Here is a 16921-nt window from a genome sequence, read left to right as displayed (position 1 = left end):
TCCTGAATTCAGAATTCTAAACATTAGAATTTGTTTATCTGTCAAATTTTCCTAGTAAATAGATACATGGGAAATACTGGCACTTAACACTTACCCTGAAATTTTTGGTCAAGGAAAATTATGTTTTGTGAGATAATATAATCTTCATGAGCATGCATACTTTGATACATCAGGAAGGTAGGTAAAGAGACAAGTCATCATCTCTCTATTTCACAAACAATGATGCTTAAGGTCAGAGGGATGGAGATATTTACCCAAGGTTAAATTTCCTATGTAGAATATTTTATAAAGAGAGATGTATCATAGATTATTCTGACAGTTGGAAATGCTGGTGAAGCTTCATCTTAAACTTGGAGAAAATACTGAAACATGATTCTGGATATGCATTTGTAAATGAATGATAGTCATTTTGATGTGCAGTATGCTGTAGACACGGGGATGGGTACAGGAATATTGGCGTGGGCACCAGAAGCCATTGAGAATAGATGTTAAGTATCGTTCATGAATTCAAAATTTCACATTTGAAACATTCTCAGCTCATTAGAATCCAAATTTTCCTTTACTGGCCTAACCGATCAATATACACACGAAGCACTTAATACATTAGGCCATTTCACCCTTACGATAACTTGCAAGGTAATCATACCTTATTTTTTCTCTTCGAAATTGCTCTATGTGTGTATATACATTCAAATACACCTATACCATAGCACTTTCCATTTTAATCATTTTTTTTTAATTTTTTTTTCAACGTTTATTTATTTTTTGGGACAGAGAGAGACAGAGCATGAACGGGGGAGGGGCAGAGAGAGAGGGAGACACAGAATCGGAAACAGGCTCCAGGCTCTGAGCCATCAGCCCAGAGCCCGACGCGGGGCTCGAACTCACGGACCGCGAGATCGTGACCTGGCTGAAGTCGGACGCCCAACCGACTGAGCCACCCAGGTGCCCCTCCATTTTAATCATTTTTAAGTATAAAATTCAGTGTCTTTAATTATAGTCACAATGTTGTGCAGCACTCTCCACAGAGAAGAATGCGTGCCTAGTGAAATGACATAACTAGGATTTAAACCCTTTCCCTCTCTCCTCCTTCATATAACTTTTCAGATTCAAGTTCCTCAGAGATTTATGTTAGTATTTATCATTACTTAGATCATAGTCTAAATTATGATAATCTATTGAAATAAAGAAATGCACATTTTGAGACAACATTCATTCTAACACTGACTATGGCAGCATCTGTGATTCTTCACGGGTATATCTCATCCCATAAATTTAGTCAACCAATGATTATTTTTATGACCTGGGTAAGACAGTGATTGAGTTTTCTGAGTTAAACAGTAACGTTATCTTACAGTCAAGTCAACTGGCATTTGCTAAGCTACTTAAGGGGAAATTTATTGGTACTATATTTCCTTTATAATATGGCCTGCTCCACTAGTACAGTTCATAGATAGACTGCTGCCTCAGTCACTAGAGAACAAAGACAAGCACACAAATCTAAGAAGTCATTTTGATTCAGATCACATTTTAGGCTAATCATATTGGGAAGAGAGATTGAGATAGTTCCATTGGCTGAAATGGACCTAGTCTAATCTTTTGACACTATGATTTTTCTTTAAGAGTTTCATAAAATGAGAGAAATAACACTTAGATATACTAGTTCCACAACCTTAAATTGTTCACAACTGCCAGCATCAACCGGAGTATACGCTTCAAGATAAGCTTCAGGTCACCAAAAAGCACAAAGTGACCACTACATTCATCAAGATCTCTAAATCAACACTAGCATCAGTCTCTTTAAATAAACAGCTGTCCTTCCCTTGGAAGTCATTAGAATTGAGACTATGGGTTTCAGACTCAAGAGAAACACAAAACAAAAACCCCATAAAACAAAAATCACCTATTGAGAGAGGTGATAAAAATCGACGCTTCGGATGAAAGCAATTTATGCATAAATAAGAGTGTGCAGTGTATTAGAGGGAGTTTAGGGTGCTTTAAACATGCATTTTTACTCTCAAAGGAAAGTCTAGGCTACTGGGTAAGAATCAGTGGTGACACTTCTTCAAACATGATGAATTTCCACTGAGAATATGCCATGGCAGTTTTGACACTTTAAAAATGAATCTGTGAAATGGAAATTTGAAAGTGTATATAAAGTCTAGAATTAATAAGTTGCTTGCCAGACAAAAATAAAAGTCATTCTTATGAGGTTCTGGTGAAAGCTTTCTGAGTGAGGAGACATTTTAATACTAAATAGGTATGACCTTAAGCATCTTTTATGAATATAACTTTCCATCTGGGAAAATTGGGCAGATGAGAACATTCCCCATCTAATGCTTTATTTTACTAAGCAGTGAGTGTTACTGGCTCAAATAATAATCTTACCAGGTTTTGCACATCATGGGGGCAGGGGAGAAAAACTTCCCCTTGATCTACTCTTCTAAGTGTTCACAATGGTTTTACTTTGGGAATAAATTACCGGTGTACAATATAAATGCACTGAAAATTCAAAATGAGGCTTAGCGGAAGAAAAGTCCACTCAGGAAAATACGTAAACTCCCGTGAGGTGGGTAGTTGAGAAATGCAAGCCTTAAAAAAAAAGACACTTTGAGACTGTAAAAGCAGGTGAGGAAAAAAATTACAAAAGGAGCAGCTGGATGGTCTTCACGTCAGGTCCCAACGTTCAGGCTTGCAAAGGTCCAGACGTGAGAGACTGGACCAAGAGCGTGAGGTTCCGTCATGTCAAAAATGAAACTGCAGCGTTTTCCATCCTATCCTTAAGGTGTGTAGATAGCCACTGAGAAATCAACCTGTGCAGCCACGTCTTTGCGCCTTGCTTACCTGTACAGCTGCCTCCCTCTGGGCGAAGACTCAGTGCTCAGAAAGTAACTGCCCAGGAAAGAGAAAACACACACATCAGGCACAGATCAATTTTTGCCACGCTGAGTTTTCACTTGAATCTTCGAGCTCCGGCCTGTTCTCTCATTCAACCACCGAACTTTGATCCCTTTGGGAAACACATCTTTTTGTTCTTAAAATATCATCATATCACACTTCTCTGTGATCTCTCTCAGTCTAAGTGTGTACGTATCTGTGTAAATGTGTGTGTGCAAGTGTCTCTCTGGGTGAAGGGTAGGGAGACTCTTTAAAGAGAATGTTGCTGTTTCCATGGCCGAGGTGTCTGGACTAGGACCACGGTAAGCAAAACATCAATCTGGCTGAAAGATTGCGTTTGACAACTGCAACTACCAACCTGACTAGAGAACCAAAATGCTCACATTTTTTGAGTAGTTTCATCGTATGCCAAGATCTTTATCACTTCCCAGTTTCCTGATGTCAGATGCCGCACAGTAATTTGCTCACTTTTACTCTGCAAAGAAATAGAAAATATTGATTTTCTTTTTTTTATTTAAACAGCATCTTTCTGGTCAACACAAAAATACCAACTACCTGTATCACTTTTAATTCTGCAATTCGCAGCTAACACTTAGTTTCTTGTTTTCATTCTCGAGAATGCACACACATTCATGTAAACATTGATCCGGGTAGGAGAGTGCCTTTTCTCCATTACTGTGGGAAAAGCATTAGAAGACACCTCTAGGTGATGATTGCCTGTGCAACACTTTGACACAGGATGTCATCTTGGCATTTAGTAAAGACACAGGACTTTGGTAACACTCATCTAAATGGCCGACAACTACAGTTTGGACAGCTTTAGGTGAAACATTTCACAACAAATTTTATTGTAAATAAACGCTATTGTATACTTTTGACCTTTACACCATTGCATCATGTTATGGTTTGCTATTTTCACACAAGAATTTATTTCTGAGGTTAATTTATGTTGATGTTTGCAGCCATAGTTGGTTTCCACCACTGTGTCGTATTTTATGTGAATATAGCATAATTTATGTTTTATTGACATTTGAGCATTTCCAAATTTTAGTTCTTAAAAACAAGTCGCCTATGAACAGTTTTATCAAGGTCTCGTGATGCACATGGCAGGATTTTCTTGAGACAAGCGCCAAGAAGTGGGATTGGTCATTAGTAAACATGTCTTCTACTTAACTAGATAGTGACAAAGTATTTTCCAAAGTTGCCCCTACTTACAGTCTACTAGCAATGTGAGTTCCCATTGCTTCTCATCCTTGCCGCTTCCTTACTGGCAGTTAATTTCATCAGATTATTTAATTTTTGGTCAATCTAATGAGTATGAAATGGTACCACATTTGTTTTCTTTTTATTGAGAAAATGTTCAAGCCTACAGAAAGGTTGAGTGAATACTACATAAACACCCATGAGATCATTACCTGGATTCACCATCTTATATCAACACGTTGAATATTTGCCCTCCCTCTTTCGTTGTTTGCTGAATCATTTAAAAGTAAGTTGCAAACATCAGGATATTTTTGCCTAAATACTTCAATATACATCTCTCAAGATTAAGATGATTTCCACATGTAAGCAAATAACACATATGAATATTTATGTTAATATCATCTAAACATACAGTCTATACCCTAATTTCCACAACAGCCCAAGTAACCATATGTGTGTGTGTGTGTGTGTGTGTGTATATTACGTTTAGACATATAAATATGTACATTTATATATTTAGATAAAATAGATGTCTTAATAAATATTTACATATATTGGGTTATCATCTCTTTAATCTCTCTTAAAGGAAAACATTTATCTTTTTTGATTTCTATAATATTAACCATTTTTTAGACTCTTGGTCCAATGGTCTTATAGAATGTCCAGCATTTTGGATTTGTCTGATTGTTTTCTTATGCTTTAATTTAGGCTAAATATTTTTGGCAAGAATATTACACAGGTGATATTGGATACCTCTTCTGCTTCATATTAGGAAGAATACCATTACACATCTTCCCACTCATGACAATGCTGTTTACATGGTAACTGTGATATATGCATTGAAAAATACATTTTGCCTTTTAATTAAAAGTGGGATGATACTTGCACATTATGTGAGCATCTTCTTCTCCATTAACTTTTCACTCCATAGGTTTAGCATTCATTCATGACCTTTCCCTGAATAAATTATCATTTCAAAGTGATTTTCTAATTCTAATATCACTGTTGTATTTATCAGGTAGCATTCTTCTGTGAAGAAAACTATTTCCCCTTGCCTGTGTTCACTCTCATCCTTGCTCTCCCTCCTCTTCATTATCACTACATACTTAACCATATTTAATGTAATATATTACATTCCATAATTGTTGTTATTCTTTATGATGTTAACATTGTCACAATTTGGTTATTGGGCACTCCTTCAAACCAACACCCCTATTCTTTAGAAATGATTACATTGGTCTTTGAGCGCTTCCTTGTTTTCTGCACAATCACATGTTCTGAGATCCTTTTACTTCCCCTACCTCCTAACTATAATCAGTCATTTTGCCAATGAGTTTTTTCTACTGGATTACAGTATTTAGATATAAAGATCTGGAGTTATGTGTGCTAATTGCTACTCTAATGTTATTAGTTGTGGGCCTTTTCAGAAGAGATAGATGGCTAGCTAGAGAGATATCCCTATGTTCTCTCTCTGTGTACATGTGTGTGTATGTGTTCTTAGTATTATCTTTAAGTAAAATCCATATCCGTTTGATTTACATTCAGGTGCATTTGCTTCTCTTAGTATTTCAACATAGCTTTGGTGTCCTCATGTTTTCTATCTAATATTCGTTTTCTTTTTTTTTTTTTTTATTTTTTTAATGTTTATTTCTGAGACAGAGAGAGACAGAACATGAGTGGGGGAGGGGCAGAGAGAGAGAGGGAGACACAGAATCTGAAGCAGGCTCCAGGTTCTGAGCTGTCAGCACAGAGCCTGATGTGGGGCTCAAACTCGCAGACCACGAGATCATGACCTGAGCCGAAGTCGGAGGCTTAACCAACTGAGCCACCAACCAGGCGCCCCTCTTTTTATTTTCTTAAGGTTTATTTTATTTTTGAGAGAGAAAGCAAGAGTGTGAGCAGAGGAAGGGCAGAGAGAGAAGGAGAGAGAGGATCCAAAGCAGACTCTGCATTGAGAGAAGAGACCCTGCTGTGGGATTCAAACTCACAAACCATGAGATCATGACCTAAGCCGAAGTCGAAGTCAGATGCTTAACTGACTGGGTCATCCAGGTGCCCCAATATTATTTTAAAAATATGTAGATAGTTCAAACATGTAGTGTATATGTGTGTGTGTGTGTGTGTGTGTGTGTGTGTGTATATATATATATATATATATATATCTTCAAACTAAGATTACAAGAGAAAGACAGAGACAGACAGACAGAGGGAGCATCCCTGCAAGAAGTCTTGGTTTCATGCCATTCTCATCACATACAAAAAAGTTATTAGGTCTTTGTTTATCCTTTTCTGGGGGGAAATGTTTTATAACTGAAACATTAATATTTCATAACTATAAATGTAAACCCAGATCCACATACACATATAAGCTAGAGATAGAGAACACAGGGCATGTTTTCTTGTTACAGATCTTCTTCCATCCTTTTTATTCCTACATAGTTCTCCAAAGTGTGGATATACTATAATGAGCCTCCTAAGACGCACATCTCAAATGATGCCACAGTGGTTAACTCTGTACATATGCTTGTGATTTAATGTGTAGGGAAATATTGTCAGGGTATGCTCCTCTATAAGGGAAGTATCATCTTGCACATCTACCAGCAATGTATAAGGTACTTATTTTCTCAAGGGCATGTTGCAGAGTATGTTGTTCAGTGTCTGAATTTTTGCCAATCCGATAGGGGAGAAATGGTGGTGTAGTAGACACTAGGACATGCCAATGGGAACCCTCTCTGGAAGGAAGGACCTTGGCAGCACCTAGAAGTGCTGTTGGAAGAAAGTGCTCAGCTGTCAGTCTTCTTCTCTGAGGGTTGCCGGGACTGAAGACAATGTCTCATCCAAGATTAGACCTCTGTTCAAGGGCAGTCCACATCCAATGGGACTGATCAGTACTGAAGGATACAAGCCCAACCCTATTGCTCTCACTTGGGACTTCTCTGAGAGCCACCTCAGTCTAGAACTCTTTGTGGAATCAGCGGAGGCCTTCATTCAGATGGCCCTGCAGCCCACATTTTTCTGGCCAATTTTGCTTCCTTGTGTAACTTTCCAGTTATTGATGTCCTGTGTGAAAATGGTCCTGCAGGCTAATCTTCTCTTCACTTGGCTTCTTGTGAAACCCAACTTGCCACAGGTATACTGGTGTAATTTCATTTTGTATTTCTCTTAGGAAAAAAGTTGAGCTTCATATATATGCATATATGTATAATATAACATATATAATGTGTCATTTGTACAATTATAAATGAGAGCCAATCATTATCTGAATCTCTGCTAATGTTCGTTTTTATTATCAGATTTCTTTTGTGTTTTGGTCTTCATTTTTCAACAGTTCTCTTTGTCTTTATATTCATTATGTGAGCTATAAGCTGCAGGTATGTTCTGGATTGTTGTTTTATCTTGACATTGGTTATGGTACTATTTTTCCAATATATGTATCTTTTATATAATTTGTTGTCAAGTTAGCTAACATACAGTGTGTATACAGCATAGTCTCTCTTGGCTTCAGGAGTAGATTCCTGTGATTCGTAACCCATACACAACACCTGGTGCTCATCCCAGCCAGTGCCCTCCTCAATGTCCGTCACCCATTTTCCCTCCCCGCCTGTCCCCTCGACCCTCAACCCCCATCAACCCTCAGTCTGTTCTCTGTATTTAAGAGTCTCTTGTGGTTTGTCTCCCTCCCTCTCTGTAACTATTTTTCCCCCTTCTCTTCCCCTTTCCCCCATGGTCTTCTGTTAAGTTTCTCAAATTCCACATGAGTGAAAACATATGATATCTTTCTCTGACTGATTTATTTAACTTAACATAATACCCTCCAGTTCCATCCACGTTGTTGCAAATGGCAGGACTTCATTCTTTTTCATCACCGAGTAGTATTCTATTGTATATATAAACCACATCTTCTTTATCCATTCATCAGTTGATGGACATTTGGGCTCTTTCCATAATTTAGCTATTGTTGAAAGTGTTGCTATAAATATTGGGGTACATGTGCCCCTATGAATCATCACTCCTGTTTCCTTTGGATAAATTCCTAGTAGTGCCATTGCTGGGTCACAGGGTAATAAAATTTTTAATTTTTTGAGGAACCTCCACACTGTTTTCCAGAGTGGCTGCACCAGTTTGCATTCCTACCAACAGTGCAGGAGTGTTCCCCTTTCTTCACATCCTCGCCAACATCTATTGTTTCCTGAGTTGTTAATTTCAGCCACTCTGACTGCTGTGATGTGGTATTTCAGTGTGGTTTTGATATTTATTTCTCTGATGATGAGCAATGTTGAGCATCTTTTCATGTGTCTGTTAGCCATCTGGATGTCTTCTTTGGAAAAGTGTCTCTTCATGTCTTCTGCCCATTTCTTCACTGGGTTATTTGGTTTTTTGGGGCTGTTGAGTTTGGTAAGTTCTTTATAGATTTTGGATACTAATCATTAACTGATATGTAATTTGCAAATATTTTCTCCTATTCTGTTGCTTGCCTTTTAGTTTTGTTGATTGTTTCCTTTGCTGTGCAGAAGTTTTGTATCTTGATGAGGTCCCAAGAGTTCATTTTTGCTTTTATTTCCCTTGCCTTTGGAGACATGTCAAGTAAGAAATTGCTGTGGCCGAGGTCAAAGAGGCTGTTGCCTGTTTTCTCTTCTAGGATTTTGATGGTTTCCTGGCTCATATTTAGGTCTTTGAATTCAGCCAAGTAGCAGCATATTGAATCAACGTGCAGAAATTTGTTGCATTTCTGTACACTAATAATGCAGCGACAGAAGATCTTCTTTACAATTGCATCAAGAACCATAAAATACCTAGGAATAAACCTAACCAAAGAGGTAAAAGATCTGTATGCTGAAAACTGTAGAAAGCTTATGAAGGAAATTAAAGAAGATACAAAGAAATGGAAAAAACATTCCATCCTCATGGGTTGGAAGAACAAATATTGTTAAAATGTCATATTACCCAAAGCAATCTACACATACAATGCAATCCCTATCAATATAGCACCAGCATTCTTCTCAGAGCTAGAATTTGTAATGGAACCACAATCCTAAAATTTGTATGGAACCACAAAAGACCCAGAATAACCAAAGTAGTGTTGAAAAAGAAAACCAAAGCTGGAGGCATCCCAATCCCAGACTTTAGCCTATACTACAAAGCTGCAGTCATCAAGCCGGTGTAGTATTGGGACAAAAACAGACATACAAACTAATGGAATAGAATAGAGAACCCAGAATTGGACTCACAAATGTATGTACAACTAATCTTTGACAAAGCAAGAAAGGGTATCCAGAGGAAAAAAGTCTCTTTAGCAAATGGTGCTGGGAGGACTAGACAGCAACATGCAAAAGAATGAAGCTAGACCACTTTCTTACACCATACACAAAAATAAATTCAAAATGGATGAAAGACCAAAAGTATTCTTCTAATCTTTATGTAATAAAATTTACCATCGTATTTTTATATTGTCTCTGGCTATTGGTGCATAGTATAAAGGCTTTCTTCAAACTAAGATTACAAATAATTTATTGCTGTTTTCTCCTGGTACATGTAAGGTTTTATTTCTCAAAGTTAGATTTCTGATCATTTTAGAATTATGGTAGTACGTAACTACTTTTCTTTTTCCTTATGATATTCAATTTTTCCAAAACTATTTTATTAAAAAAATTCATTTTTCCAGTACTTTGAAGTTCCATCTCTATTTTATATATATATATATATATATATATACACACACACACACACACACATATAGTATATATATGTATATATATATACACACACACACACGTCTTATATTTGTCATATATATATATACATATATATATATATGTCTTTTTCTATACTGTATATTCTGTTCCTTTAATCTCTGTTAATTCATGTCCTAAAACCACACATTTCTAGTTATAGATTTTTTAACATCCATATTATTTAGAATTCAGCCCTTCTTACTTTTTTTTTTTGGTATTTCCTCAGATATTACTGCATACTTATTTTTCTAAATGAACCTAAAAATAAGCATATCTCATTCAAACATATAAAACTTGTTAGAATTTCTTATTGGGATAATATAAAATTTATAATTAATACTCACCTCTTTTTTTTTTTTAATTTTTTTTTCAACGTTTATTTATTTTTGGGACAGAGAGAGACAGAGCATGAACGGGGGAGGGGCAGAGAGAGAGGGAGACACAGAATCAGAAACAGGCTCCAGGCTCTGAGTCATCAGCCCAGAGCCTGACGCGGGGCTCGAACTCGCAGACCGCGAGATCGTGACCTGGCTGAAGTCGGACGCTTAACCGACTGCGCCACCCAGGCGCCCCAATACTCACCTCTTTACTATCTTCATTTTATCACAGAGCAGGGATATTTTCCCATTTGTTCAAGTCTACTTTATGTCTTTCAGGAATGTTTTAACATTGTCCTCATACAGGTTTTGCACATTTTGCACATTTATATATTTTATATATATCTCAAATACATTTCATTTTCTTATGTCACTAAGTATTTTATATTTTGTTGCTATTGTGAATGGCTTCCTATTCCATATACTCTAAATGGTTATTGTTAGCATATAGGAACAACTGTTCATTTCCATATGCTAAATATCTATCCTATCTCACTGAATACTTTTCAAATCTTATGGCTAGTTGTTTATTTTCATCTGATTTACACAAATACGTCCAAAACAAAAATGTGGAGATACTGAGCATCCTTCCTTCTTTCTGAGCTTAATAGGAATGCCACTTTGTTGGATTATGGACTGAGGCATATAGGTTTTATCACATTAAGAAATTATCCTCCAATTCCTATATTTTTAATTTTTTAAATATTTATTTTGGAGAGAGAGAGAGAGAGAGAGAGAGAGAGAGGAGGGGCAGAGAGAGAGGGAGAAAGAGAATCCCAAGCAGGCTCTACACTGTCAGCGGGGAGCCCAATGCAGGGCTTGAACTCATGAACCGTGACATCATGACTTGAGCCAAAGTTGGACACTTAACTGACAGAGCCACCCAGGTGTCCTTTTAATTTCTTTTTTTTTAAACCAGGAATTGGTATGAAATTTTGCAAAAGGCTTTTATAGCAACTATAAAGAAAGCCTATGCTGTAGAACAGTTCAAACTGTGTTGGCATTACCCTTGAATGTCTGGTTCTCTTATAAAATCACGTGGGCCCTGGTGCTCCTTTGTGGTGCAGTTCTTTAATGACATTACGTTTCTTCTCTATCATGAGTCAATGTGAGCTGTGTCTCTTGGGGCAGTTTTGGCTAAATGTATTTCCTCATGAAATTGTTCATTTCATCTACATTTTCAAATTAGTTGACATAGAGTTCTACAAAATACTCTCTCAAAATCTACTGAAATGTCCTGTTATTTCCCACCAGCCATTTCCAATTATGTGTGTTTTCTTTCTCCTTTTTCCTTGATTGGGCCAGCTTATGTTTTGTGTGTGCGTGTGTGTGTGTGTGTGTGTGTGTGTATGTGTGTGTCTATGTGTGTGTGTTTTCAAGGAGAAAACATTACTTTTTTTAAAATTTATTCTACATCTTTCTATATACTGTATAATGTACCTCATTTCTGCTTTAAATTTATTTTCATCTTTCTGACTTATGTTGGATTTTGCTGATAATTTGCTACCTGAAATTAAACTCATTTAATTTCATACTTCCATTTTAGTTTTTATAGGTTTTTAGAGCTATGATTTTTTTCTGACATCTGATTCTGAAAGGTGTTTTCATTCTTATTATTACTGTTTTATAACTTTGCAAATTTGAACTTTTCAAAGGAATTGTTTAATTGGATTTGCTTTAAAAATGTTTCTAGCCAGAAAACTTGTTAGGAGTTCTTGATTTCTAGGCGTATTACATTGTAATCACAGCATGCTTTCATGTAATTTTTAATTTATAGAACTTTTTGAGCTTTTAAAATAACTAATGTATGTTTAACTTTTGTCAGTGTTCCCTATACACTTAAAAAGGATTTCTTCATTTGGATGTGTTCAAAATTATATATTATATTTATATATTTATATTTATAAAATAAAATCTATACTATATGTAATAATATAGTTAATATAACAAAAATATAAAAAATACAATATATTATATATAACAATATATATGTGTATATATGAACATATATATGCATATATATGTGTGTGTATATATATATATATATATATATATATATAAACATCATATAATTCACTTTGGACTGAGGAAAGTAAAAGAAGTTTCCACATATCAAGTACTTTTTGTGCATATCTACTTTATGAAGGTGGTGACTATACTATCCAAGATGTGGATACATTTTTAACTAATATACTTTCTTTGTGATTTGCACCCTTGACCATTATAAAGTATCTTCTTTTGGTCTTCTTAATGCTTTGCGGCATGAAAATTCTCTTGTCTAGCATTAGGATTTACCCTTTCTAAATCCTTTTTTCTTAAATGTGTATTTTGCAAAAAGACTGAATTGCATGAATTTCAAGAAGCAATATGAAAAACTTTTTTAAATTGTCGTACATAAATTAAGCCAAATACATTTATTGGGTATAACTGTTTTATAAACCTCTTTTATAAAACTATTTTAAAAACCTCCATCGTATTTTATATATTCATTATGGATGTCATACTTAATGAGTTTTTTTGTAGGAAGTCTTTTAGTAATTTTTAAAAATGTTTTTAAATCCAGTGCTAGGTTTTTATTTTAGTTTTACATGTTATCATTATATTAACAACTTCAATAATGTTCTTATCCCTCTCACAGTTATCTTTTGTTTCTTGACCATTTCTGTTGTTCTGATTTGTTGTGGATTATGGTTTTTAATTTTCTTTAATCTTTATTTATTTTTGAGAGAGAGAGAGTGCGAGCGGGGGAGGAACAGAGAGAGGGAGAGGGAGACACAGAATCTTTTTTTTTTTTTTAGTGTTTACTTATTGTTGAGAGAGACAGAGACAGAATGCGAGTGGGTTAGGGACAGAAAGTGAGGGAGACACAGAATCCGAAGCAGGCTCCAGGCTCCGAGCTGTCAGCACAGAGCCCAACACAGGGCTTGGACTCACAAGCTGTGATCTCATGACATAAGCTGAAGTCAGACACTCAACTGACTGAGCCACCCAGGTGCCCTGGGAGACACAGAATCTTGAAGCAGGCTCCAGGCTCTCAGCTGTCAGAACAAAGCCCGACACGAGGCTGAAACTCACGCACCCCAAAGTTGATGACCTGAGCCAAAGTCAGAGGCTCAACTGAATGAGCTACCCAGGTGCCCCTGGATTATAGGTTTTTTTTTTTTTTTAATTTTTTTTTTCAACGTTTATTTATTTTTGGGACAGAGAGAGACAGAGCATGAATGGGGGAGGGGCAGAGAGAGAGGGAGACACAGAATCTGAAACAGGCTCCAGGCTCTGAGCCATCAGCCCAGAGCCCGACGCGGGGCTCGAACTCACGGACTGTGAGATCGTGACCTGGCTGAAGTCAGACGCTTAACCGACTGCGCCACCCAGGCGCCCCCCCTGGATTATAGTTTTAATGTTGCCTTTCTTCCAGTCTTCTGCTTCTCTCCTTTAAGAAACCCAATTAAATATCAGTTGCATATTATTTCCCTGTCTTAGCTACTTCTGATCCTCTCTACTTTATTTCATTTATTTACTTATTTTTATCTCTTTTCCTGATAACCACTAGTATATTTTTGGCAATATTTATTTACCCTTGGTCATCTTTCCATTAGTTTCTTAGGATTTTGTACTATTTTTTTTCAATATTCTTCCTGAAATCTGTTACTTTTTGGGTTACAACTTTTCTTTATACTTTATGAAGGCTTTTCTGAGTTTTGAATTTCACATTTGATAATTTCATATCTACAAGTGCTTATTTAGTGATACTTAGTTATTTGGGGAGTATTATACTACTGGATCCTTCTGCTTCATAGTTGATTTTGGGAGAGGGGTAGCTTTATCTATTAAATATTTTTTTTATTCTCACTTTCTGTTTACCTCACATAGCAACTGCATGTCTACTGCCAGCCATATTTCTTCTTTATAAAAATCTTGGATTTCCTAGGGTATAGATGCCTAATAGTGGTGAAAGATTAGGTGAGCCACTAAACTTCTATCACTAGTACCCTAAGGAGCTGCATCCCTAAGGAATGCTATCTCTAGTACCCTAAGAACTTGTTTCTCAAGCACCCCAATGTAGCACCATTAGGAGTAGATACGCGTTTTCTGACAGCCTATATGTATATGTATATATGTGTGTGTGTGTGTGTGTATATGTGTATATATATATATATGTTAGCTACATATATATGTGTGTGTGTGTGTATGTGTGTGTGTGTGTATATATATATACATACAGTCCAAGCCCTGTATATACACACACACACACACACACACACACACACACATATATATATATATATATATATATGGCTAATACATATGTGTATATATATAGATATACATTTTTTTTCCCTGGGGGGTCCTTAATTTCTATCACCAGTTTCTAGTTTCTACCTTTCCCTTCACCACAATATTCCAAGAGATGGGTCTGTCAAGCTTGTTTCTTTCTTTCTTTCTTAGGTGGTATTAAAAAAAAATCATATTTGGTTTTGTGCATATTCAAGGTACTTCACTGTGATTCCTTGTCTCAGTGCTAACTTTTATTTTTTTAAATTTCATTTATTTTTGCTTTAGGTTTAATTAACATAAAATATCTTACAGTTTCAGGTGTACATCATAGTGCTTCAATACTGCACACATTAAGAAGTGATGCCCAGGTTAAGTCTACTTACCATCTGTCAATATACAAAGTTTCAATGCTGAATTTTAAAAGGAATGTAACTAATGTTCCACGGTATAGACTATGCTATATAACCTAAGCTTTTGGTAAATGCCTTTATCAGCATAAAGAAATTGTTTTTGTTCCTAAATTTGTAAGGTTTTTGAACATGGATTTGTGGAATTTATTGGAGGCTGTTTCTGCATCTATTAAGATGATTATATTTTTTCATGTAGATGAAAATGCAGTGAATTATATCACAGATATTTAAATTTTAAGCAAACAGCATTCTTCTGTGAAAAATAACAGTATTTTTTTAAATCCATTGAAGAATTCAGTTTGCCACTACTTGGTTTATAAGTTCTTAAGTGACCTGTAACTGTCCTTTCCCATACTGTCTTCATTTGATTTTGGTTATAAGATGATATCTGTATCATTAAATGTATCAAAAAATATTCCATCTTTTTCTCCTTTTTCAATATATTTCTATACATTTTAAGTGCATGCTTCTTGAATTTTGGTAGAGCCCAGTTTTCAAAACCACCTGTACTTGATGTGAAAATGTTTAATTTTTTTTAATGTTCATTTATTTTGAGAGAGAGAGAGAAAGAGATACAGAGTGTGAGCAGGAGAGGGGCAGAGAGAGAGAGGGAGACAGACAAACTGAAGCAGGCTCCAGGCTCTGAGCTGTCAGCACAGAGCCGGACATGGGGCTCGAATTCACGAACTGCGAGATCATGCCCTGAGCTGAAATTAGACCCTTAACCTACTGAGTCACCCAGGCGTCCCTGAAAACACTTTTAAAATGCTGTTCCATTTCCTTAATATTATGGGACAATCACATTGTTTCTTAAATATGTTTGGGGTTTTTTTAGAATTTATTTATTTCATTTAGGTTCTCAAATTTATTGGCATAAAGTTAATAGTATTTTAAAATACAGTTTAAATATGCAGTTCTGCCTCCTTTGTATAACTTACACTTTTTTTTTTTAGGTTGATTTATTTTTTGAAAGAGACAGTGAAAGAAAGCCATGAGTAGGGGAGGGTCAGAGAGAAAGGAGACAGAGAATCCCAAGAAGGCTCTGCGTTGTGAGTGCAGAGTCCCATGCAGGGCTTGAACTCACGAACTATTGGATCATGACCTGAACAAAAATCCAAGAGTAGAATACTTAACCGACTGAACCAGCCAGACACCCCAAACCTATAATTTCTTGATTATAACTTTGGATTCCAGTAGTCATTATCAGACCTTGCTTTGAATGAGCCAAGGACAGAATACTAACAGCTTAAGGTTTTTGTTTTTTTTTTTAATTTTTTTTAACGTTTTATTTATTTTTGAGACAGACAGAGACAGCATGAACGGGGGAGGGAAAGAGAGAGAGGGAGACACAGAATCTGAAACAGGCTCCAGGCTCTGAGCTGTCAGCCCAGAGCCCGACGCGGGGCTCGAACTCACGGACCGCGAGATCGTGACCTGAGCTGAAGTCGGACGCCTAACCAACTGAGCCACCCAGGCGCCCCTAACAGCTTAAGGTTTTAGTGCATCTTTGGTGCCCAATTTTAAGATGAACAATATCTCAAAACATTGAAAGGTACAGAAATTGTGCTCTATTATTTGAACATATCTAGAGATGCCTTGGTTTCAAGATTTCTAGCTTGATTATATTTTCTCCATTTTTTTTCAGAAAATTTTGTTATTTGTAGGTATGTATTCAAGGATAGAAGAGTGTCCACATTAAACGTGATCATGAGTGGGGAGCCTGGCTGGCTCAGTCGGTTAAGCAAACAATTAAGTTTGACTCTTGATTTCAGTTCAGATCATGATCCCATGGTTCGTGAGTTTGAGCCCTAAATGGGGCTCTGCACTGACAGTGTAGAGCCTGCTTGGGACTCTCTCTCTCTCCCTCTCTCTCTGCCCCTCCCCTGCTCACACTCTCTCTCTCTCAAATTAATAAACTTAAAAAAATACTTAAAAAATTAAAAAGTACAAGTTATCATGAGCAAAACTCAATGCTTTGAGACAATGTCTGAACACAGTGTACCCAATATTAAAAATTACACAT

General features: G+C 36.3%; 1 protein-coding gene across 2 annotated transcripts in view; it reads right to left on the bottom strand.

Annotated features, from left to right (window-relative positions):
* The window catches only part of DPP10 (dipeptidyl peptidase like 10), a 653109-nt gene that overhangs the window by 66810 nt on the left and 569378 nt on the right, over positions 1-16921 (bottom strand). For both annotated transcript variants that reach the window (XR_007155206.1, XM_047873649.1), the window contains exons 14-15: positions 3282-3373; positions 2845-2892 (exon numbers count right to left, since the gene is read on the bottom strand). Coding sequence is in view for 1 of the 2 variants with exons in the window: in XM_047873649.1 (XP_047729605.1) it covers positions 2845-2892; positions 3282-3373 (140 nt within the window). In the remaining variant the exon portion in view is untranslated. The remainder of the gene's footprint in view (positions 1-2844; positions 2893-3281; positions 3374-16921) is intronic.

The sequence above is a fragment of the Prionailurus viverrinus genome, chromosome C1 (assembly GCF_022837055.1).
Source record: "Prionailurus viverrinus isolate Anna chromosome C1, UM_Priviv_1.0, whole genome shotgun sequence".
Taxonomy (NCBI): domain Eukaryota; kingdom Metazoa; phylum Chordata; class Mammalia; order Carnivora; family Felidae; genus Prionailurus; species Prionailurus viverrinus.
The sequence above is the reverse complement of the archived record's forward strand: the minus strand, read 5'-3'. Positions and strand labels throughout refer to the sequence as shown.